This window comes from Gekko japonicus, unplaced genomic scaffold, assembly GCF_001447785.1.
Source record: "Gekko japonicus isolate JY-2015 unplaced genomic scaffold, Gekko_japonicus_V1.1 scaffold1612, whole genome shotgun sequence".
NCBI lineage: Eukaryota > Metazoa > Chordata > Lepidosauria > Squamata > Gekkonidae > Gekko > Gekko japonicus.
The window spans coordinates 197,261-222,373 of NW_015168097.1; the positions used below are offsets into that span (position 1 = coordinate 197,261).

Genomic DNA, 25,113 nt, shown 5'->3' on the forward strand with positions numbered 1-25,113 from the left:
ACTGGAATGCATGGAGTGTTTTGTTATACTGCTATAGCGCTATAGCGCTCAAAAGCGAACGTTCAAAAAAAAAAAGCTGGAGATCACCCGCACGGGTGAAAAACAACGGGGGGAAAGCGGTGCAGTCTGAAATGGCAAACCGCTTCAGATCCAGCTCTTTACCGGAAGGGGAAAGTCATGTGTGAAATGGCAGCCCTAAAACCGGTTCACTTCAAAACGGATCATTACCGGCTTGAAACCGGGTGAAACTGGGTAATGTGAAATTCCCCAATAAGAGTAGGCTTGGGTCAGATACTCATCACACAGAGGCACCCACCTCAGACCAGTCAAGGGCTGCCCATTCTGGGGGGCACGTCTGATTGTTACAGGGTTCCAGCAGATGGGGGCGTGGCAGGGGACATAAGGAGTCATCCAGGGTTTTCTTCTCCGTGGAAGAGACCTTGCGCTGGCAGATCACGTTCCGGGTTCGCACCCCCTGGTTGCAACTGCGGCTGCATTCAGACCAGTTCCCGATCACCCATCTAAATGAGGAGATGATAGTTGGGATGGGACCACGGCTCAGTGGCAAAGCATCTTCTTGGCAAGCGGAAGGCCCCAGGTTCAATCCGCAGCGTCTCCAGGTATAAAAAGACCAGGCAGCAGGTGACATGAAAGACATCTACCTGAGACCTTGGAGAGCCGCTGCCAGTCTGAGTAGACAATACTGACATTGATGGACCAACAGTTTGATGCGGCATAACGCAGCTTGATGTGTTTATAGTCAGGGGTCATTTCCTGCAGGAACGCACAGGAGTGGAGCTCAAGCAGTAAAGAGCCCAGGGGGCGGGCACATGCAACAAGCCCCACCCGCTGCTCCCAGCAGCCCTCAGTCAGAGCAAGAAGCAGCCAGGTAAGTTACAGAGCCCTTGAACCAATCCGATACAGCTAATTTCAGATATAATTTCAGCTCAGGTATGCCCAAATGCACACCCCTGGTTCCTTCAACGTTCTCACCCCCCCATACACAGATGTAGCTCCACCCTGACACAACATGGATACCGCAAGGGGCTGAACTCACGCTGGTGGGCACGGCTCTGTGTTGCATGGTCTTTGCCTCTCTGGTAGCTTGGTTTCAGGGCTGCAGAAATGGTTCAGAACTGTAGAGCTGTCCCCTTGTTTCTTGCATACAACTGGTTGAACTTGACTGCCTGCAGAACAGTTAGGGGAGGGGTGAGGTGAAACAGACCCCACACAACACTTCCTGAGCAAATGGTTCCTGTTGTACCAATAGGCATCACCGTCCCTGAACCCCCAGAAGAACTCTTTTTTTAAAACATAAGTGATAAACAAGGAACCACAGAAGGGTCGGTATGCCTGGCCCCACTGCTGGACCGTCTGATGGCACCTGGTATTTTTGGCCACTGTGTGACAGAGTGTTGGACTAGATGGGCCATTGGCCTGATCCAACATTGGCTTCTCTTATGTTCTTATGCTACCGGGTATGTATTTCACTCCAGTTTTCATGTATTTTAAGGGCAAGTTTCTAGTCCTTTGGGCCGCCAAGATATATATCTCAGAAACAAGGAAAGTGGTTGAAGGAGGGCCAAACTAGATAAAATGGTGTCAAAACTGAAAACAGCAGCAAAACCATTATACGTTCTTTATTTTAAAAAATTGAAAATTTAAAAATCTGGGATGACAGAAGATTCCTAACACACCAGCTCCACTTAAAAAAGTGAGGCCAGGTACTTGGAAAGGGAGAAATCTAGATGCATATATGCCTGATCCAACTCCCTACTTAATTTTAAGAAGGCTCACAAACTTGTATTAATTAAGAAGAAGAGGAGATTGGATTTATATCCTGCCCTTCACTACCCAAAGGCGTCTGAGAGCGGCTTACAAACTCCTTTCCCTTCCCCTCCCCACAACAGACACCCTGTGAGGTAGGTGGGGCTGAGAGAGTTCTGACAGAAACTGCTCTTTTTCAAGAACAGCTCTTATCAGAACTACGGCTTGCCCAAGGTCATCCAGCCAGGTTCTAGTGGAGGAGTGGGGAATCAAACCCGGTTCTCCCAGATTAGAGTCCGCGCACTTAACCACTACACCAAACAGAACAAGATTCAGAGGGAAATAAGAGACAGTTAAGAAACAGAACAGAGAAAGCACTTGATTCATATGGGAATCTGGCATGAACTCCACCAGGAATTTCCCTCCAAGAACTCCCTCGTAAAAATTCTTACCTCCGGCACAGATGGCTGAACATTTTGTCCACGAGACATACTGCCACAAGTATTGGGCCACAGAGCTGCGGGCAATGGGAGCATTGAATTTATACCGAATCCCTTGCGATTCTTCTCGCACAAGAACCTATTGGGGAGGTGGGGGTGGAGAATGGATGAGTGGAAACATCACAGCATCAGCAGGCTAAATATTCTCCCTTATGGGGTACAATCCCTGAAGAATACCCCTGCCAAAGCATAATATGGCATGGGAGAAAAGCTCCCCAGAGATGCAAGCAAAGGGAAGGAAGGGAGGGAGTCACTAAAACTGAATTCTAAGTTTGTGCGCAAATTCTCTACACCTTAATCCCCTCCAAATATATACAGTTTGGTTTTGTCTTGTTGTTACTAGCACATTTCAAGTGGGAAGCTTGCAAAGTGAATCACTCCCACTGGAACCTGGTCAGAAGCTTCAAAGTTTGCAGAAATCCCAAGAAAACGATATGCAAGATTCAGGTTTGCTTACAAGGATCAAACTTACAGAAATAGCAGGGGTGTCAAATATGCGGCCTGCGGGCTGGATCAAGCCCCCCCAGGGCTCCTATCCAGCCCTTGGGTAACTGGCTCTCTTCTGATACAGTCACATCACAGCTTGCTTTGCCAGACTCTCTCAATTGCACAGGAGAGATAGCTAGGCAAGCCTCTGTTCTCTGCATTGGTTGAGACTCCTTCCCCTCCTCCTTCCAGGAGAAGGGAGAGAATGAGCCAGAGCTTGCTTTCTGGCCAAGCTCCCTCAATTGCACAGGAGACAAAAGCAAGCCTTTCTTCCCTTTAATTGGCTGAGGCTCCTCCCCTTCCTCCCCTTTGTTCGGCTGCCTCAATTGAACGGGAGAAATACAAAGCACCTTTAAGACCAAGAAAGTTTTATTCAACTTATGAGCTTTTGTGTGCCTTGCCACAGTGCGTATTTTGTTGGGCTCATTATGCTGTGGCTCTCCTGGGTGCAATGGGGTTTGCCTCCTCTTTGTCACTGTATTCATGTCCTCATGATCCAGTCTTTCTCAAAAAAAAGCAGGAAAGCAATGTGAACTATTTAGATAAGAAATAACAACAAGCCAGTAAGGTGGATTAGGCTGAGAGTGTGTATTCAGACCAAGTTCACCCAGCACATTTCCTTTGTAGACTGGGTATTCTGAACCTAGACTTCCCAGATAGCAGGCTGATACTGACCACTATACATGGCTGTCTCTCTATTCTTGCACCATCTCATAGGAGTTGCTGTTATTTTTCAGGGAAGACTATCGTTTTGTAGACAAACAAAAAGCCCTCACTCTGTGTCATGATGCCTTCACATGTTCTTGACAAGCATACAAAGCAATTTATGTACAAAAGCTCACAATGCCCAGCCATTTCATGTTTTCCCCTGAGTCCTAGGCTCAGAGCACTGACCATGAGATTTCAAATGAATTCAACACCCCTGTTTAAAAGGTTGATGCTAAGGACTGAACCTACCTTCTGCATGCAAAACATTGGCCAGCTTCTACCTTTGCTGTTTAGGAGATGGAACTTCATATCAACTGATGACACATATGTTCGATTTTCATCTCTAAAGAAGTGGTTTAGGAGACAAATACCCCTCCTCAGGAAAAGCCCACCTACTTTTACCTGGCTGTTTATTCCCTTTCCTGATCTGCTCCGATTTGGTGGCCAGTTTGTGATTTTTGACCATCCTCCTTCAAAGGATCCCATTCAAAAGGACTAGATGCTGGAGATATCACCACCTTGCTTATGAAGTCAATCACATTTAGCTCTGTGCTGATGTAAATGAAGACCCTTCAGAGTGAGGGCAACACACTCACCCAGGTTGGAAGGGTAGTCCTATCCAATCAGGGATCACAAACAATTAGGGATCACAAACAATATTTTGCAATATTCACTGAAAAAATTGCTAGTGGGGCCCCCCTTCTTTTGATTTTTATTACAGCTGTTTCCCCACCCCATTTTGGCAGCAGTACTAACCATGATGATGAGAGTGATGTTAGTTGGACCAAGGGCCTCCAAGGACTCTGGCTCATCCTGAGAGCGCCGGTAGTGGAAGGTGGTCCCGGCAATGTCAAATCGCCGTGGAGGGTCTATTGAGAGCTTCCCATTGATAAAGTATTCATTGTTTTCTCCTCTTAGAGCTGGAAGGACAACCCAAGAGAAAGTCCTTAAAGGAGCAAAGAATAGATATTCTCTTGGACATTTTATACAGAGAGAGAGAGAGAGAGAGAGAGAGAGAGAGAGAGAAAGAGAGAGATGGACAGTTTCAGAGGGCAGATGTCTGGATCTGCACCAATGGTCCCTCTAAGTTCCACAGTGTTGAGAGCAGAAATTCTACTTCGTGAGCAAAAAAATGCTAGTAGCTTTAAAGTTGAGTGAGTCTACATATGACTATCACATAAATTAGTTTCTTAGAAGATTATTTCCATAACCTTGTAAAAATCTCAAAATGAATTCTTTTAAACTATATTTGAAGAATAATTTAAACATAAGAGAAAACAGAATCAAGTCAAATTTCATTACAGAAAATGTTGTCCCCTATGGGGGTAGACCAGGCCTCCATAGAACAGACCTACCCGCCCCAATCCACTATATTGGTGGACATAGCCTCGGACATTTGCCCTGCGCTGAGCCTTAGAAAGCATTGCGGGCGGGACTCTTGCAGCCTACTGGAGTATTTTTAGTGAAATATGACAAATTTACAGGTCAAGTGTAACAAAGGTGGAACAATCACTGTCAGAACCCTGCCTAACCTAACAAAAGGGAAGTTGCTTAAATGTTATCAACCTGCCCAAACTAGTTTATTCAAATGTTTATATCCCACTTTTACTGTGACTCAAGGCATCTTCCAAATCATACTGAAAAGTATAATAGGGATGTGCAAAAATATATATATATATGATTTTTTTCCTGCTCCATTATAGCCTATGGGGACCATTATAGTCAGTGGGCCCCACAGGCTATAATGGAGAATCGATCTGGGGATATCTGAGGCTCCGGAGGGCTGTTTTTTGAGGTAGAGGCACCAAATTTGCAACATAGCTGCTTTTGCCTCTCCTAAAAAACCCCCCCAAGTTTCAAAAAGATTGGACCGGGGGTCCAATTCTATGGGTTCCAGAAGGAGGTGCCCCCATCCTCCATTGTTTCCAAGGGAGGGGGAAATGTTTGTGAGCTGAAAGCTGAATTCCCTGAGCTTGCAGCTAAAACCTTGTGTGCCAGCACCCCCCTAACACAGCTTAGCGGGAACACTGGTCTGCAGTAGAACTTGAGTCCAGAAGCACCTTATAGACTGACAAGATTTTCAGGGTAGGAGCTTTCAAGAGTCAAAGCTCCCTTCGTCAGATACAAGTAGGACTGACTCTTGAACTCTTATACCCCCCAAATCTTATTGTTCTCTAAGGTGCTACTGGACTCGAATCTAGAGAGACAGACAGAGAGAGAAGGCCAGAAGACCAATTACTGTAGGGTCATTTGTTGGGATGACACCAAATTTTGAAATCTGCCTCGTTTGTCTGGAATATCCCCATTTGGATTTCCTTGCTCTGTGGTGAGAAACGAACTGCTGGGAGACTTCCCACTAGTTTCTTTTTTCTGATGCCCATTTCTTCCTGCTAAAATTAACCCATTCGCCAACATTTTTTTTGGGGGGGTGCCTTTTTTCATAAATGACCAGACAGACGCAATGCTCCCTCTAAGCTGTGGAGTCTTGTGAGCAAAAATTCTACTTTCTGAGCTGCTGGCATTAAAGTTGTGAGCGAGCGATTTGGCTGCTGCATAAATTAGTTTGCTCTGAAGCCATCCTTCCTGAGCTAAGACAAAAATGTGTGAGCCAGAGGCTAAAAAACTGTGAGCTAGCTCACACTAACTCAGCTTAGAGGGAACACTGCTTATGAGGCTTTTCCATCAGGCAAAGACTCTTTGTGCTAGAGGAAAGCAACACCACGTATGGAACGTATCCTCAGTATCCAACCATTTGATATTCATTTACATTCTCATCTCCATTTTCAGTTTACTGCTTCTTGCCAATGTTTTTGTAGATTCGTTTGTATTCCACACTACGTTGTATGGCTTTAATATGCAATTTGTAGGGTATTCATAATACGACATCTGTTGTTTGTCTCTATTAACAGATGGCCACGTTGATTTATGGATGACCAAATGAACTTGAACAAGGTGTTTGTTTCACAGGAAAATTTCAGCGAAAAAGAGACAGAAACCGTATAAAAAGTCTGATTTGCACAAGGGTGAAGGGAAACGGGAGGGATTTTTGTGTCAAAACAGTACAGATGAAAAAATCTGAAGTCATTCCTAGGTATCAGAGGGAAATGAGGACAGATAATTCCTATGTCCCCGCCAATGTTCCCGCCAAGCTGTGGAGTCCCGTGAGCAAAAATTCCACTTTGTGAGAAGTTGTGAGCGAGTGATTTGGCTGCTGCATCAATTAGTGTGCTCTGGAGCCCTCCTTCCTGAGCTAAGACAAAAATGTGTGAGCTGGAGGCTGAAAAACTGGGAGCTAGCTCACACTAACTCAGCTTAGAGGGAACACTGGTCCCCGCCCCAACCAGACATGACAGTAGGACAAAATAAAAAAGGAAGGTTCTGGATTCAGGATAGAGGGAGGAGAAGCCGTACAGAAACATGGGGGGGGGGACAGTGGGAGGGCACCTGCAGGGTATCGGGGGTTAGGATCTTCTCAAGGCTCTCACCCAGATAATTCAGAGAAAGATTGAGTTCTCGGATGTCGATATGTACCGATCCTTTGGGGATCCATATTACCTCCTCATAGCCTGGAAGACAACAACAACAACAACAAAAAAGAAGGATATGACATTTATCTAATTTTTCCCTGCTCCTTCTCCTGTCCTAAGGAAAATTAGCTGCTAAGCAGGGAAATAGTGGGTGGGAGGACATTGGGGAAAGGAGATAGCCGGCAATCAGAAGATTCCAGCTGCCTTTCCCCCCGCCAATGTTTATCTTTTTTGTGCTCTCTTGGCTTAGCAGCTAATTCCCCCTAGAAGATGGGGCATGACAGGAGGAGCAAAATCAGCCACTAACCAGAGAGACGAGCAGAAACAAATGCCAGAGAGGCAAGAATAGAAAGGGGCTCCTGCCTTCTTTTCCCTGCACGTGTTTACCTACAGTCCCCGTCAGCTTTCCCAGCCTGTCCCAGGCGGAAAGCCTTCAGAATTCTCATTGAGTAGAATCTGGCTCCACATGAACCACTCTTCACAGGGTGAGTACAATACATTGCCAAAGCGTGTTCCATTGACAACCCTGGCTTCCGTTAAGCTTTGTGATTTGCAAGACAGATGAACAAGTTGGCAAGCTGAGCAGAGGTTCAGCCGCCAGTCTTCTTCCTCCAACAATTCACCGATGTTATAAGCATCACTTTACTGGGCTGACATTCTTTGCCTCCTTTTCTTCCTCCCCTTCCACAACTCTGGAAACGTTTTAAGAGTTGCAAAACTACTCCTCCCAAGATTTGGAGAGGTTTGTGATGTCACAGCCTCCTGCCAATAGGTGCCTTCCACAGGCTAAATTTCTCCATTCAAACTCCACCTCTGCAAGTGTTCTATTTTTTAAAGAGCTCGACACAGAAATGCTAGTATTTAACAGTGTGACTCTTTCTAAAGTGGTGAAACAATCTCTACACAGTTTGGTCCTCCACTGTAGTTTGTATGATGACATTCGGGCAGTCTATATAGAAGCCATACTTAAGGAAGATGTCAAGCAATCAGATGACAGAATGTTGTACCGTTTATTGGCTTCACAAAATACAGTGGTTATTGAAGCGGTGGCTAATTTCTGTAGCTGCCTTATAATGAGGAAGCTGTGTGTTAAATCCATGAACTGAAGGGTGACTGTTTATGATTCTGATCCATGCCAATAAAGGTTTTGAATTGAATACACAGTTTGGTGTAGTAGTTAAGTGCGTGGACTCTGATCTGGGAGAACCGGGTTTGATTCCCCACTCCTCCACTTGCAGCTGCTGGATGACCTTGGACAAGCCATAGTTCTGTCACAGCTGTTCTTGAAAAAGAGCCGTTTCTGTCAGAGCTCTCTCAGCCCCGCCTACCTCACAGGGTGTCTGTTGTGGGGAGGGGAGGGGAGGGAAATGAGTTTGTCAGCCACTCTGAGACTCCTTCGGGTAGTGAAGGGCGGGGTATAAATCCAATCTCTTCCTCCTCCTCCTCTTCTTGGTATGCAAGCTAAAAACAAGATTCTCCTTACCTCCTTCAGGCAATGATTGGTTGAAAATCCCTTCAATGGTTTCGCAGGAGCTTCCGTCTCCCCCACAGACCCGGCACTTGTCCTCCTTAGTATCTGAGCCCAGGATGCGGTCGCAGCCCACGTGCTTGTAAGAGAGAGCATATATGAGGTGTGGTGGTTAGAATGTCAAACTAGCAACAGGAAGATGACCCACCCACATTAAAATTCCCACCCTGCCAGGAGGCTCACTCTCTGATCCCTGGCCTGTCACGATCTCTCAGCCTAGCCTACCTCACAGGGTGATTGTAAGGACAAAATGGGAGAGAGGACAGCCATGCACACTGCCCCCAAGCTCCCTGGAGGAACAGTGGGATGAAAATGTGGCCAACAGGGGTGTCTTCTACCTTCTTGGATCCTTTTTTTTGGAAAGAGCTGCCTCCAGATACCCTCCCCCATGTCCAAGCGTGATGGCACTGGTTGAAAGCTATCCATCTTCGCCTCTGCACCAAGATGCTCACATCTTTTCCCATTCCAACACTGAAGGATACTTTAAAAGCTAACAATTAGGGGCTCTCTCCCCAGTTCAAAACCCCCATTCAGGAGACTTTCAGAAGGCGACTTTGGGTCCATCTAAGTAACAAGGAGCTGCGGTGGCTCAAGTGGTTAAGACGCTGAACTGCAGGCTGATACCCTCCCCCATGTCCAAGCGTGATGGCACTGGTTGAAAGCTATCCATCTTCGCCTCTGCACCAAGAAGCTCACATCTTTTCCCATTCCAACACTTTTTCTTGAAATTCGACACTGAAGGATACTTTAAAAGCTAACGATTAGGGGCTCTCTCCCCAGTTCATAACCCCCATTCAGTAGACTTTCACAAGGCGACTTTGGGTCCATCTAAGTAACAAGGATCCTTGTGGCACTTTTGCTAGCCTCTAAAAATGCTACAAGATTCTGTTATTCCAGTTGCATGGCTACTCCTCTGGAGTTTGGGGAATCACACTTTCTCAGGTTGAGCACCCTTGCATGTCTGTTTTGAGGAGGAAAAAAAAGGAAAATGGAAGACTCACATATGCTTCCCTGAATTCTTTGGAGGATGGGTGATTATTACCATCAGAAACTGAGCTGCTATACTTTTATTTCCACCCTTCACTGGTAAATCAGAGCAAGGAACATGAGCACAGAAGAACAGCCTTGCTAGATCAGACAAAAGTCCATCTCGTCCGGCATCCTGGTTCCAAAGGTAACCACCCCAGTGTCCCTGGGAAGCCCACAAGCAGGTCTTAGCAGCAACAAGCCTCTCCTGTTCTTTGATTCCATCGTTTAGTATTACAAGATAGACTGCCACTAACACGGGGGATCCGTTTTAGCTACCCTGGCTAATAGCCATTAATAGCTACACCAGTGCTCCTTATTAATATATCTAATTCTCAACACGGCCAATACTTAAATCCAAAGACTGGAGTCATGAAAAGACAAGACAGATGTCCCTGTGAACCTGAAAATATCCTCAAGTTTGTAGAAAAAAAATCTAAAATCTGAAAAAAGGGATGGTTTTAAACCCTCCAAAGTGATAGAAGCGGGGCCTGTAGCCTAAGAAATTAATGCCCTCAGTGGCTATTGCTAGGCGAGCACAACAGCGCTGCCAGCCTTCAAGCCTTGGTTTGTCTGTAAAAGGCTGGGGGAGGGGGAAAGGTCCTTTCCAGGGGCCAGGCCCATCAGCCACCATTGGGCGACTTGCCACCACACAACTCCAATGACTAATCCAGGACCAGCTGCTTGCCACTGTTCAACAGCAGCCACCCCATGAAAGCCACTGTGGTGGTGTGGTTAGCATTTCAGAATAGCACCTGGGAGGTCCAGGTTTGAATCTCCACTCTGCCATGGAACCTTACTGTCTAACTTTGAGCCAGTCACACATTCTCAGCCTAACCTACCTCACAATGTTGTTGTGAGGATAAAATGGAGGAGAGGAGAGTGGTGTAAGCTGCTTTGGGTCCCTGCTGCAGAGAAAGGCGGGGTATAAATGAAGTAAATAAATATTAAATATTGCTGAAGATGGCGCGGCAGATATAAGGTGGGCTGGTTTGGTGAGCAGGAAAGAGAGAAGGAAGCCGGGAAAGGTGAGGATATTGGGGCTGCCAGGAGGTGGGAAAGAGGAAATAGTACGGGGAGGGGGTACAAGGGAAAGCGAGGCACCTCTGCAACTCCTTGCAGGTCCCCCGCCACACACATGGGCCCAGCCCAGCAACTGGCACCAAGCACCTCAGTCACAGTTTTCCTGGGGAGACGCTGCCAGGAGGCGGGAAGGAGGAAAAACTGAAAACAGGAGGGCACATAAAGGTAAGTTGGCTTGAGGATGGGAAGGAAAGAAGGAAGCAGAGAAAGGGGAGTCTAGGGGGGCTTTCGGGGAAAGGAAAGAGGAAATGGTGGGGGAAGAGAAATGAGATCCCCCCCACAAATCTTTGTAGGTCCCCTGCTTGTGCTTGTCAAATCCTTAAAAAAACCAACACCCTAGCTGGCAATTGTTACTACATCTTTCAGATATGAATTTCAGAGAGACATAAAACAAGCACTGCTGAGCCTGAACATCCATCCTTTGTCCATATTTCTCTTTCCTACAGTGGCCAGCCCCAGGATCGGGCACATTCATGATGTAACGGGGTCCCGCCGATAGGGACCTTCCAAGAGGAAACAGTTCTCTCTTGTGCCTTGCCCCCCCCCCACTTTGAGGTAGACTACTTCTGTCCATGAAGGTTGCCCTTGGATATGGTGGCCAGTGTTCCCTCTAAGCTGAGTGAGTGTGAGCTAGCTCACAGTTTTTTAGCCTCCGGCTCACACATTTTTGTCTCGGCTCAGAAAGGAGGGCTCCAGAGCAAACGAATGGATACAGCTGCCAAATCACCTGCTCACAACTTTAATGCCGGTAGCTCACAAAGTAGAATATTTGCTCACAGGGCTCTACAGCTTAGAGGGAGCATTGATGATGGCAGAACCATTTGCTTCTGAATTTGGTCACCCCCCACCCCCTGAATTGGTTTACACTCCAGAAACTGCACATCAGGCCCGTAGCCAGGATTTCTTAAATTGGGGGGGGGGCTTTAAATAATTCAGGGGGCCTGGCGTGGGAGGAACCGGCTGGGGCTGGGGGTGGAGCGGAGCGCCATGGGGTGAAGCGAGGGAGGAGGGCCGCGCTGGGCTGCCGGTCACTCTGCTCACTGGCCGGCCGGTGAACACATTTTGTCCGGGGCCTGCCTGGTTGCCTGCCTACCTATCCAGGGTAGTAAGTTGGGGGGCCCACACGGAAAGTCGGGAGGCTGGGCCCCGATATGATCCAATGTAGCTACAGGCCTGCTGCACACCAAACCCTAGTCACAACAGTCCATTAGTCAGTGAAGCATGGTGCTTATAGTGTGGGAGACGCTCACCTTGCATTCTCCGCTCACGCAGATGTCATTGGAGTCCTGGCGGCAGGGGGTGCCGTCCACCACGGCCGCAGCACGTTCAGTGTAGAAATTGAAACCTTCAGCCAGGCAGTTGAGTGAGCAGGATTTGACGCCACCTGGTGGGAGAGGGTGAGGAAAGGGCTTCAGCAGAAGGGAAGACGTTAGGGGTGTGCAAAAAAACAATAATTCGGCCCATTCGGATTCGGCCGAATCGGGCAGAATCAATTTCGGCTGGCAGTAAGACCCCCGCATGTCAGTTTCATCAGTAGGAGGGATTCGGGAGTCTTTCGGCCAGCCGAATGTCCATTTCAGCCCCATTATATCCTATGGGCCATTGAAGTCAATGGCGAAAACATAGAGTATATTCTGGGGGCTGGGGGAGGGGGCTTGAGGGAGAGACTCCAAACTCTCAGGGTTTCAAGAGAATTGGACCCTACGGGCCCTCAAACAGGTTGCCCCCATCCCCTCCATTGTTCTCTAAGGTGGGAAAGAAAGTTACTTTTTTCCCACCATAGAGAACAATGGAGGGGATGGGGGCAACCTGTTTGAGGGCCCGTAGGGTCCAATTCTCTTGAAACCCTGAGAGTTTGGAGTCTCTCCCTCAAGCCCCCTCCCCGCCAGCCCCCAGAATATACTCTATGTTTTCGCCATTGACTTCAATGGCCCATAGGATATAATGGGGCCGAATTGCTGCTGAAATTCGGCTGCAAGCTGATTCAGATCAGAGAATCTGAATCAGCCTGCAGCAGCCTGAAAGGGGTCCGAATGGGCCATTTTCGGGGGTGCATTCCGTTCAGACGAACCGAATGGACAGCCCTAGAAGATGTCTGGAACCAACAGCGCCCTTTCTAACAGCCCAGGGGCTTTCTTGGGGAGGATTCCGTAATTGCACCAATCCTGTACGGATGCTACTGACATTTGCAGCCACACCTCCCTTGCACAAATTAAACCTGTGAGTCTTTGTTTTGGTATTGTTTTCTGTTTACTCATCATGATTTTTGTTTTGTTTTGGGCATATGAATGGCACAGAATTTAAAAAATGGCATCCAAAAAAATAAACAGGCCAAGAACTTCAGCAATGAAAATGAGCAAAATGAAAAGACTCATGACGATAACTTTGAAAATGAGAAGAAAGAAGAGCAGATTTGCATATTTGTAACTACATACACTCACCCTTGAGCTTGTGTTGGGGATGTTACAGGGATCAACCTCAGTTATTGGGTATGTTGAGGGGGAACCCCTATTTTCCCTGCATTGGAATTGCAATGTCCCATTACAGGGATGATGCGATTTCTGCCGTAATTCTATTTCATAAGATCGGGTACGTACATAGTATAACAGGCTCCCACCAATAGATATGCAGTAAACTGTGTTTAGAAAGAAAACTTTATGTGTTGTGAGAAACCAATTATACACCGGCGTCTCCTGTGTGCCAAAACGAATCCATCCACAGAGGATTCCCTGCAAGATTAACTGCTCTGGCCTTGATACCTTCTGATTAGCCTTTGCTGGAGGTGGGTGATGAGATCATCCTCGTCTGTCACAACTCTCCAAGGATCCCTGATCTTCACTCTGGACGCACACCCTGATCAGTGACTCATGCAGAAACAGAGCGGGCTGGACTCCTTGGCGGAGTCCTATGTTCACTGCAGTTTGAAGAGCAAGATATTCAGCTCGGCAAAGCAGCTGTTCATGGGTGTCAGGAATAGACCCAGCACTGTGTATCCAGGGGAAGCCAATTGGGGATAGGGGCAGATGGCCAATGGATGGGTTGTAAACGGGGCCGGGCTCTGCCAGTGGGACCGGCTCTCAACCCCCACACTCACCTCCTCTGTACGTCTTCCAGGTATAGTATTTTCCTCGGAAAGGGATAGTATCAAATTCGGCACACTGTAGCTCTCGGAAGTCCTGTGAGCCAGATGGGCAGTCCTGGTGGGAACGAAAGATGCCAGTGTCAAGGGGTTATCATACTCTGAACCACAGCTGGAAGATATTGCCATAGAGTGGATGATGGAGTGGAGACAGCTTGGCCATTAAGGCAGAGGACGAGAAATTAATGGAGAACAGGTCTAGTGACAACTATCAATCATGATAGCTATATGGAACCCTCCATGTTCAGAGGCAGTCCCCCCCTTAACAGATGCAGCTATTAACAAGAAAGACCTCGATGTCATGAGCTACTCATTGCAAAATTCAGACTTAAACTGAAGAAAATTGGGAAAACCACTAGGCCATTCAGGTTTGACCTAGATCGCATCCCTGATGAATATACAGTAGAGGTGAAGAATAGATTCAAGGGTCTAGATTTGATAGATAGAGTGCCTGAAGAACTATGGACGGAGGTTCGTGACATTGTACAGGAGGCAGCAATCACCACCATACCAAAGAAAAAGAAATGCAAGAAAGCAAAGTGGCTGTCTGATGAGGCTTTACAAATAGCAGAGGAAAGAAGGAAAGCGAAAGGCAAAGGCGAAAAGGAAAGATTTACCCAACTGAACGCAGATTTCCAGAGAACAGCAAGGAGAGATAAGGAGGCCTTCCTGAATGAACAATGCAAAGTAATAGAGGAAAACAATAACCTCAGATATGCAGACGATACCACTCTGGGTGATGGTATTCCAGCTGAGCTATGCAAAGTCTTAAAAAGAGGATGCTGTTAAAGTGCTGCACTCAATTTGCCAGCAAATTTGGAAAACGCAACAGTGGCCACAGGATTGGAAAAGGTCAGTATACATTCCAATCCCAAAGAAGGGCAATGCTAAGGAATGTTCAAACTATCGCACAATTGCACTCATATCACACGCTAGCAAGGTCTTGCTCAAGATCCTACAAGCTAGGCTTCAACAGTACGTGGATAGAGAACTGCCAGAAGTACAAGCTGGGTTTCGAAGAGGTAGAGGAACTAGAGATCAAATTGCCAACATTCGCTTTCTCACAATACAAGAACTCATGGGCACTCAATGAAATTGCTGAGCGGTTGGGTTAGAACGGATAAAAGGAAGTACTTCTTCACCCAAAGAGTGATTAACACATGGAATTCACTGCCACAGGAACTGGTGGCGGCTACAAGCATGGACGGCTTCAAAAGGAAATTAGATAAGCATATGGAGCAGAGGTCCATCAGTGGCTATTAGCCACAAGGTATAGATAGGGGCTCTGGGGCAAGTGATGCTCTGTCTTCTTGGTGCTTGGGGGGGTCAACATTGGGAGGGCTTCTAGTGTCCTGGCCCCACTGCTGGACCTCCTGATGGCACCTGATATTTCTGGCCACCGTGTGGCACAGAGTGTGTGATTGGATGGGCCTTTGGCTCTTATGTTCTTATGAAGATAAACGGGAGGAGAGGAGAATGACGTAAGGTGCTCTGGGTCCCCACCGAGGGAAAGGCGGGGTGTAAATTAAATAAATAAGTAAATAAATAAATATTATTGCTGGATATTGCAGGGGAAACGGACACCTTTCCAGTTATACACGGATTCCAAAAATATAGACTGTGCCACTGCTGATTAAATTAACTATTATAATAGATGAAGAATAGGGAATGTTTTTTTAAAAAAGGGACGGCGTTTATAATGTAGTGCGATGACACAGCTAAAATATGATGAACATTTAATAGGGGCAAGGTCTGTGAAATATGTTGCCAGGTCGTTCTCAGGAGAAAAACACATGCAACAAAATGTCTGCCCACCACCCTCGCAGAATAACCGTGGTACTCACGTCCGTGTTACAAGACCGGTAGCGCTTCCTTTCCCCGAGACAGTATTTCCCTCCAATGGTTGGCCTTTAGAAACAAATAAGAAAGAAACGGCTACATGCCAGCAGTGGCCCGGTAAAGGGTGCCCCGAGCACTGCAGAGGAGACACTGCTGTTCCTGGGCCCTCCCGTGTGCAAGCCATGCACCAGAGGGTATACGCTCCCTTTCAAAGCACTACAAAAAGTGCCCTCAGCAGTTGCGTGGTAGAAGTCAAATCAGGGAATGCCACCACCAGATATCTAGTCCCCCCTGTTATGTCTGGACCAATGCTCCCTCTAAGTCGTGGAGTCTTGTGAGCAAAAATTCCACTTTGTGAGCTACCGGCATTGAAGCTGTGAGCGAGTGATTTGGCTGCTGCATAAATTAGTTTGCTCTGGAGCCCATCCTTCCTGAGCTAAGACAAAAATGTGTGAGCCGGAGGCTAAAAAACTGTGAGCTAGCTCACACTAACTCAGCTTAGAGGGAACACTGGTCTGGACATGTGCGATCTTCCACTCAGTCTTAACTGCTGGGGGTGCTAGTAGTCAGCATAAGGAGGCATGCCTGGACTTGCCGGCAGGCCACATAGATGGAGAGTGGGGAGGCATGTCTGGGCTTGTCTGGGCAGGCCACTTTGGAGCTTGAAGCCCAAAACAAAGGCAGGCAGAATCCTGGCGCCTGCTTGTGGGCAGCCAACCAATCTGGAGCCTGGAGGCCATTTGAACTCACCAATCGCGTGAGGGCTGGGAGTGGCTTAGGTGTACACAGTTCAGGCTGTTGCCCCATGTAAAGCAGTTCTGTTGAGACGCAATAAACTGCTGCTTGCTGAAACCGCTCTGCCTTCGCCTCTGCCGTGTCAAACTCACTATTTAACCCCACCCATCCACCCAGCGGATAACGTTCTGTTCGCGCGTTCCTGTCTCACACCTCTACACGCGTTGCCTTCTGTAGCACAATGAAGGATGCGCCAAGCACCATCGTGGGATTACTTACCGGGGACTGTCACAGTAGCGGATGGATGAAGAGACGCCACCCCCACATGTCCGGCTGCACTCTCCCCAAGAAGACCAGGCTCCCCACGCGCCATCCACACCTTCCGGCTTCGTGCCAAAGGGGACACATTCCCTTTTGTAGCACCACTGTTGGGGGGGCAGATAGAGAAGTTCAGAGACACAAAGGAGGCCTCTTTCCTTGCCAACTCTCCTGTCCCTGCCTGTTCTTAGCATAACTGAAGGAAGAAAGGGGAGAGCCAGTTTGGTGTCATGGTTAAGTGTGCGGACTCTAATCTGGGAGAACCGGGTTTGATTCCCCACTCCTCCACTTGCACCTGCTGGTGTGACCTTGGGTCAGTCACAAGCTCTGGCACAGCTGTCCTTGAAAAAGAGCAGTTTGTGTCAGAGCCCTCTCAGCCCCACCTACCTCACAGGGTGTCTGTTGTGGGGAGGGGAAGGGAAATGAGTTTGTAAGCCGCTCTGAGACTCCAAGTGAAGGGCGGGGTATAAATCCAATCTCTTCTTCTTCTTCTTCTTCTCTCTCAGCCCCACCCACCTCACAGGGTGTCTGCTGTGGGGAGGGGAAGGGAAAGGAGTTTGTAAGCCGCTCTGAGACACCTTTGGGTAGTGAAGGGCGGGGTATACATCCAATCTCTTCTTCTTCTTGACAAACTGTTACCCATCTCTAGAGAAGGCAACTCTGAAGGTTTGGCTTTCCTTCTACAAGCTTAATAGCCACCAGGGCTATTTTTGGGCAGGAACGCACAGGAACAGAGTTCCGGCTGGCTCCTGAGTTGGCCACGCCCAGCAGGAACTCATTAGCATAATAGGCCACACCCAACAGCAGAAACTCATTAGGATTGGCTACATTAGGGGTGTGTGGCCTAACATGCAAAGGAGTTCCTGCTACAAAAAAAGGCCCTGGGTTTTGACAACAAACAAGGTAAACAGAATAAGAAGCAAAAGGTGGGTGTGGCTGGATGACCACACTTCTGGTAACATCAGGGTATGGCCTAATATGCTAATGAGCTGTACTATCAAGGGTGTGGCCTAATATGCTAATGAGTTCCTGCTGTTGAGTATGGCTTATTATGCTAATGAGTTCCTGCTGGGCTTTTTCTACAAAAAAAGCCCTGATCGCCACAGACTTTTATGATCATGGTTATTATTATCAAAAATGATATTAGTGCCTCTGAACTTACTGGCAGTCTGGATGGAGGATGCTCCCTGCCTTTGCTCACCCACACACAAGGCAAGGGTGGCATATGTCAAAGGGCTGCAGCCAGTGCTGCCAGCTGCTGAGTGATATTCTCCATCTGCAGCCACTGAGGGGCGAGGGTGGGCAGAAGAAATAGTCCCACCCACTGTCAGCCTTCCACAAGGCCGGTTCTCCCTCTCCAGGAGTGGGTAGGTCCTACCGAGCCTCCCTTAGCAAAGGCCAGGGATGCAAAAATACATACAAAAATACAAAATACAATCTCAGAAGAATATACAGTTGACCAGAGAGAAGTACTACTGGACAGGTGATTACACTGGAGGCTTCATTTGTATTTTTGTATTTCTTTTCTCTGCCCAGTGGTTAAACTTTGCAACAATTGGTTTCTGGTCTTTCTTTATTCCATATATGTATGATTGTATGTATTTTTGCATTTCAGCCAACATGTTCTGTCTGTATTAGACCTCTGAGGAAGGCCTGTAAAGGCCGAAACGCATTAGGTCTATCTTATTAGCCCTTGTATGTTTTTATATTTGTATGTGAGGTAGGAATGGGCCCTTGTTTGTTATTTTTATTTATGTTGAATAAATACATGTATATTTTTGTATGTTTTATAATTAGATTTTTAGAGTTGGCCCTCTTCTATTCTTGACTAACCTTTTTTAGGTTCTAGGGTCTCCGTTAATTACTCTCAGCATTCCACAATTAAGGATACATCTGCCTGTCAATCTCCAACTTTGACATATTTATTTCCTTCACTATGTTTCCCCCTGGAATTAAACCCAAACAAATGGTAACCATATCAACTAAGCTTGTTCCTGTTTGGTCCTTGAATCTGCTAAACATTTTCATTATGCTGTATGCTCATTTACTGCTCACCCTCTACGTGTATGTATGGGCTGGTAATTTCCATTTCATTGGATCTGAAGAAGTGTGCGCACACACACTGAAGCTTATACCCAGAATAAAACTTTGTTGGTCTTTTTTTAAAAAAAGCTTTATTAATAGGAAATCTTTACAAAATTTAATTTATCTCATCGCAGTAATAAAAAGCTATAGCAAAAAAAAAAAAGAAGCTAAATAAACCGAGAGAAGAGAAAAAAAAATCAACACAGGACCTAACAGGGCTTTATCCAACAAACTGGCATCTGCAATTGGATCCCTCTCAAATTATTTCTTCAATTTGAATTGTGGAGAGAAATAATTTAAAAGAACAATTGACTCATTGGGTCTTGATACACTGAAATAATTTGTAAACTTTAGAAACTTTGTTGGTCTTAAAGGTGCCACTGGGCTCCAGCTTTGTTCCCCCCCCCCTCATTTTGCTGGTCCCTAAGATGCTGTGGTGGCTCAAGTTGTTAAGACACTGAACTGCGGACCGGAAGGTCGGTAGTTCGGCAGTTCGAGACCTGAGTGTCGCAGGACGGAGTGAGCTCCTGTCTCTGGCCCCAGCTCCTGCCAACCTGGCAATTCGAAAGCAAAAAATTGCAAGTAGATAAATAGGTACCGCTTCGGTGGGAAGGTAACAGTGTTCCGTGCGCCTTGGCGTCTAGTCATGCTGGCCACATGACCACAGAAACGTCTTTGGACAGGGCCACATGACCACAGAAACATCTTTGGACAGCGCTGGCTCTTCGGCTTGGAAACAGAGATGAGCACCGCAACCCTAGAGTTGGATTCGACTGGCTTTCGAGCAAGGGAAGCCTTTACCTTTACCTAAGGTGCTACGGGACTCGAATCCAGCTCTTCTAGTGCAGACCAACACCGCTGCCCTCTGGAATTATCTATATGCAAGTAGGCCACCCCGTCTCATCCCTAACCCCCCCCAGCCACAGACCTGTGGCCACTCACCCCCTTCTCGATGGTGTTGGTTTGGCAGATGGTTCCTTCCGCAGCTGGGATGCTATTGGTGATACAGCGGTTGCTCTTGCTAAGACACCAGAGCTCATTGCAAACTTCCTGAAGGGCGAAAGAAGCGCTGGTGGGTGGGGTGGAGAAAACGGAGCCAAGGCAAGGAACGGCATGTGGGATTATGATCTACGGAGAAAGCGTTTGTTTCCCGAAACTTTGAGAGATGTCACTTCCAAACCTAAGCTCAGTGCTGTGCTGAGAAGCAACGGCAGCCCCCGTATTGGACGTATGGCATCTCAAGGGCAAATGGAACTTCTAGACTCATGAAACACAGGACGTCATAACAAGAAAGCATCTCTGAGTAGAACGTGGCGTAGGGACTTATTTAATGGGTGGAGATTTTAGGGGCATTTCTGTCTTCCTGCATGCTTGCATCGTATGCACTCCCCCAAAACCTTTTTTTGCAAATGCTGATGCGCCATTTTCATAAAGCAGGTCCAAATCACCGTGCATGTCATGTTTTTCTATTCAAATGAACAGATAGGAGCACAGATCTGTTGCACATTACAACTGGGTTTAACCGTGCATCACAGTGCCTCCATTTAAAAGGACATATTGTAATTGGCTTAAACGACGCATCATCTTCCCCATTCAAGAGACAGGCAGCAGTCCTGACTGGTTGTACAAAATAACTGGCTCAATTGTGCATCATGCATTATGTATTATAATTTGCTGAAGCGCACATCAAGTTACCCATTCTGAAGGCCTGGCAACAACCTAAATCTGCTTCATGCTATAATGGGCTTAACCACGGCTTTTGTTTTGTTTTTTTGAAAAAGGGGTGCCGGAACTCTCAAGATGGAAATGAAGTTTTCAATCTGTATACTGAAAACTCATGAACTTTTAAACATTTTAAGAAGAATTCTGTCAAAGAGGTTCCAGAACTCCGTTCTGGCATGTTCCCCCAGGGAAAAAAGCCCTGGGCTTAACTGTGCATCATGCTTCCCTTCCAAATGGACAGGCAACAATATAGATTGCTGCATTATAGAGGGATTAACTGCACTTAGCGCTTTCCTTTCAAAAGAGCAAACAGCAGGTTAAACTTTTTAATAACAAACTTTTAAATATCGCAATTGCATTTGATTTAATTGTGCATCATGCTTCCCTTAAAAAAAAAAAGACTGCAGTAGGTAGACCACACCACACCTTAAAAAGGATATTATAGCTTTGGAAAAAGTGCAGAAAAGGGCAACTCGAATGATAAAAGGGTTGGAAAGTTCATACAGATATGAATTATGTCACACTACTGACTTAATTGTACAACTGAACTGCAGAAATGGAATGCACAATTAAGGCACTGTGCTTTCCCCCCTGTAAATCCAGCAAGAATCTTCACAAATTTAATTTCTACTGGGGATACTTATGTTTGCAGCAGTGAACACAAGTTTTCCTCTACAAGCAGGAAAATCAGACCAGTCACTTGATCACTACTCTGGGGCAATTCTTTGGGTGGTACATATGAAGATACTCCAACATTAACTGTTGGCATACCGGACCTTACACAGCTGACAAAGGTGTCCCAGTGCGCAGACCCTCCCCCCTTCCCACCTAACAGCCTACAAAGATGGCAGTCAAAATCAGCAGAAGAATGGTTTAGACAGGCCAGTACCCTTTTGGAACCAAGAGTAAAAGCAGGAAGGCTTCTCTACCCCATATTTACACTGGCGAGATTTAACTCCGTACTGAAAACGGCACTGCTCGTCTGCATCGTAGGCCTGGCCCGGCGCCACCGTCGGGTAGACAAAGTCTTGCTTGGGTGGGGGGTTGGTTAGACACAGTCCCATTCCGGAGCTAGAGGAAGGGACAATGAACAGGACGTTATGGGGGTGGGGGGTGGGGACACTTTGCAAAGAAAAGGGAAAGGCAATACGGTCGTGGGAGGAGGACAGAGGGAAAAGTAACGCTTACTCCAGGAAGCTGGTTATGTAATCTCGACTACACGTGGACCACACGAATGGGTTGGTCTTCATGGTGATGTGGGCAGCCATCAGCTTTGCCGTCTCCTGCCCCCGGGAGCCGCAGCTGTTTCCCACTCCGTCATGGTTCATGCCAAACCTGGAAAATTCAACGCCAGACAAGAAGGTGAGAGGCACGGGCACCGCTGGACCCATCTCGGCAGCTAACTAACTGGGCAGTTAAGAGGCAGAGGCCCAGTGGCACACTTACGCTTGAGTAAGTGCCAAAAGGAAGCTTGGAAAAATCTGCAAAACAACTATATGCATCCATGATTGCCACTTTGGGATCACGAAGCAATTTTTCTCCGGACCAGTTTGGCTGGAGATCCTGGAGGTTTTTTGTCATCTTCTGGGTGTGGAACAGCGATCACTGGGGGTGTGGAGGGGGAGGTATTTGTGAATTTCCTGCATTGTGCAGGGGGTTGGACTAGATGACCCCATAGGTCCCCTTCCAACTACATTAGGGGTAAGACCAACAAATTTTAATTCTGGGTATAAGCTTTTGTGTGCATGCACACTTCTTCAGATATTTCGCATGCTGTTTGTGTCCAATGGCCTGTTTTATATTTTATATATTGTTGCTTTTTTTAAACTGTAAACTGCTTCCAAGAGGAATCTAGAGGTGGCATAGCAGTAGCAGTTTCAGGTTATTGTATTGACCATGGGTCATAACCACATATAACATAATCTTCCACATACTAAAATTACAAAGTTAGCAAAATTAACAAAACATAATCTTCCACATACTAAACATAATCTTCCACATACTAAAATTACAAAGTTAGCAAAATTAACAAAATCAATTAACAACATCACAAATATAATACAGGACTAAACCATATAAAATCAGCCCAGTTTAAAAAGTTTTATAAGTTCAAAACAATTTTAACTCTTATTATAGCTATTACTCCATACAGTTCGATCTAATCCTTGCCGCTAATCAGGGCTTTTTCTGTAGCAGGAACTCCTTTGCATATTAGGTGACACACCCCTAATGTAGCCAATCCTCTAAGAGCTTACAGAGCTCTTCTTACAGGGGCTACTGTAAGCTCTTGGAGGATTGGCTACACTAGGGGTGTGTCGCCTAATATGCAGAAAAGTTCCTGCTACAAAAAGAGCCCTGCCGCTAATGAAAACAAACCGACTCTATTAGAAACATAAGAATCCTCATCTGCAAGCAAAAGTATTACTTTTTCCAAGTCTGAAGCTCCTTCCCACACGGATAGAATATATTAGTAATAAATTTGTTTCGGGGGTCATGGTGAAGGGGACGTCTCACAATGAATCAGATCGTCTCTTTCTCCCATACCACACACACAGAATCGCAACAGGGCATAAACACTTAAGAAACGGCCCAATCGAACTGCTGAGGGCATAGCTTGAAATCTTAAACTAGTAAGGTTCCCTTGCTCGAAAGCCAGTCGAATCCGACTCTTGCGGTGCTCATCTCCGTTTCAAAGCCGAAGAGCCAGCGCTGTCCGAAGACGTGTGGCCAGCATGACTAAACACCAAGGCGCACGGAACACTGTTACCTTCCCACCGAAGTGGTACCTATTTATCTATTTGCAATGTCTTGCTTTCGAACTGCTAGGTTGGCAGGAGCTGGAACTAGAGACGGGAACTCACTCCATCATGCAGCACCTGGGTCTCGAACTGCTGAACTACTGACCTTCCACAGCCTGCAGTTCAGCGTCTTAACCACTTGAGCCACCGCAGCTAGTAAACTAGTAAAGTTGAAGAAGAACCCACCATGAACACACCCTGCTCGGGTGCCTGGTAGGCTTTCATTTCTCCCCTGTACTGTGTGGCCCTAGTTAGATACGTTAAATACTTCTCTGTAATGTGGATCGAGCGTGGCATAGAAATATCCTAAATAAATAAATAAAGGAGAGGAACAAAACCCCAGGGTAAGCGGCAGATGGCCCCATCCTTGGTATTGTGTGTTAACGCCTTTTTCAGGTGTGCTGCTTTTTGGTAGGATGCTTCCTCCGGCACTTCCAATCACAAGCACCTTTCGAGCGGTTCTGCAGCCCTGGGATTTGGCAACAGACACGCTACTTTCATGCAAGAGCCATTCAGGGCTATCGTCTCGAGGACACAGGAGCGAGCTATGCCCCAAGGCAAGGATGGAGTCGAATAACGTTTTTGCTCTGTGATCATACTTGTTAAGCCTAGGATCTTCCAGACCATTTTTTGTGGCTAAGCAGCTCTTGAGGAAGCCCACGGAGGTGTGTCCCAGACCGTTGTCCCCACCAACGAGATTGCTACAACATTCCATGCCGAAAATAACTCACGTGTGGCCGATCTCGTGGGCAATGGTGAAGGCCGTGGCGAGGCCAAGGTCCTCGTTGATGCTACAGCTCCGCTCGCGTTCACACATCCCACCCACGGGCGCCAACCCTGGTGGGCAGAAAACGAAACATGATCAAGGAGGTCAAGGTGATGGTGGAGGAAGAGGAGACCTGCTTTGCCGTTTACATTTCCTCCGTTCCCCTTCCCAAACTCACTGCGGGGCTGCCACCCACCAAATTGCTGTGCTCGTGTAGATGGGGTTAGAGAACATCCACCAAACACAGGATCATCTCTCCAGTCAGTGTACCTCAGTTGTTTGGTGCACTGAGACCCCCAGGTTGGATGGGTGGCAAGCGGGGGACAGGGCTAGAGACCCTGAAGATGATCCCCCCGGAAGGAGCCCCCGCCTCTCCCAGTATGCCCCGGAAGAGCACTACACGCAGGAAATAAGAACTTGCTGGTGTTCCCCGGCCTGAGAGAGGTCCTGTCCTCAACCGGGGCCAGGGCCTTTTCAGCCCTGGCCCCTGCCTGGTGGAACGCTCTGCCGGAAGACATACGTGCCCTGCGGGAGCTGTTACCTTACCGCAGGGCATGTAAGGCAGAGTTGCTCCGCTGGGCTTTTGGCTGAGGACAGTGATGGGACTTCTTCTGGCACTCGCATGTGGTTCCTCAGTCCCCACAGACCCTCCCCTCAGGGAGACTGGGGAGTTAGGGTTTTCCGCCACATTGTTTTTACTTACTGTTATTTATTGGACTGTTTTTAAATGTAGTTGTATGTGAACAGATAAAACTGTTGTAAGCCACTGCCAGGGCTATTTTTGGGCAGGAACGCACAGGAACGGAGTTCCGGCTGGCTCCCAAGTTGGCCACGCCCAGCAGGAACTCATTAGCATAATAGGCCACACCCAACAGCAGAAACTCATTAGGATTGGCTACATTAGGGGTATGTGGCCTAACATGCAAAGGAGTTCCTGCTACAAAAAAGGCCTGGGTTTTGACAACAAACAAGGTAAGCAGAATAACAAGCAAAAGGTGGGTGTGGCTGGATGAGCACACTTCTGGTAACATGGGGGTGCGGCCTAATGTGCTAATGAGCTGTGCTGTCAGGGGTGTGGCCCAATAT

The 25,113-nt window shown here is 47.1% G+C and overlaps 1 protein-coding gene across 1 annotated transcript in view; it reads right to left on the minus strand.

The window, feature by feature from the left end:
- The window catches only part of ADAMTS10 (ADAM metallopeptidase with thrombospondin type 1 motif 10), a 57,910-nt gene that overhangs the window by 6,574 nt on the left and 26,223 nt on the right, over positions 1 to 25,113 (minus strand). The window contains exons 8-21 of the mRNA XM_015414760.1: positions 23,993 to 24,098; positions 21,652 to 21,798; positions 21,393 to 21,534; positions 19,684 to 19,791; positions 16,618 to 16,763; positions 15,609 to 15,672; positions 13,720 to 13,822; positions 11,876 to 12,009; positions 8,472 to 8,595; positions 6,947 to 7,027; positions 4,218 to 4,381; positions 2,220 to 2,346; positions 1,058 to 1,187; positions 317 to 521 (exon numbers count right to left, since the gene is read on the minus strand). Of these exons, the coding sequence (XP_015270246.1) occupies positions 317 to 521; positions 1,058 to 1,187; positions 2,220 to 2,346; positions 4,218 to 4,381; positions 6,947 to 7,027; positions 8,472 to 8,595; positions 11,876 to 12,009; positions 13,720 to 13,822; positions 15,609 to 15,672; positions 16,618 to 16,763; positions 19,684 to 19,791; positions 21,393 to 21,534; positions 21,652 to 21,798; positions 23,993 to 24,098 (1,781 nt within the window). The remainder of the gene's footprint in view (positions 1 to 316; positions 522 to 1,057; positions 1,188 to 2,219; positions 2,347 to 4,217; positions 4,382 to 6,946; positions 7,028 to 8,471; positions 8,596 to 11,875; positions 12,010 to 13,719; positions 13,823 to 15,608; positions 15,673 to 16,617; positions 16,764 to 19,683; positions 19,792 to 21,392; positions 21,535 to 21,651; positions 21,799 to 23,992; positions 24,099 to 25,113) is intronic.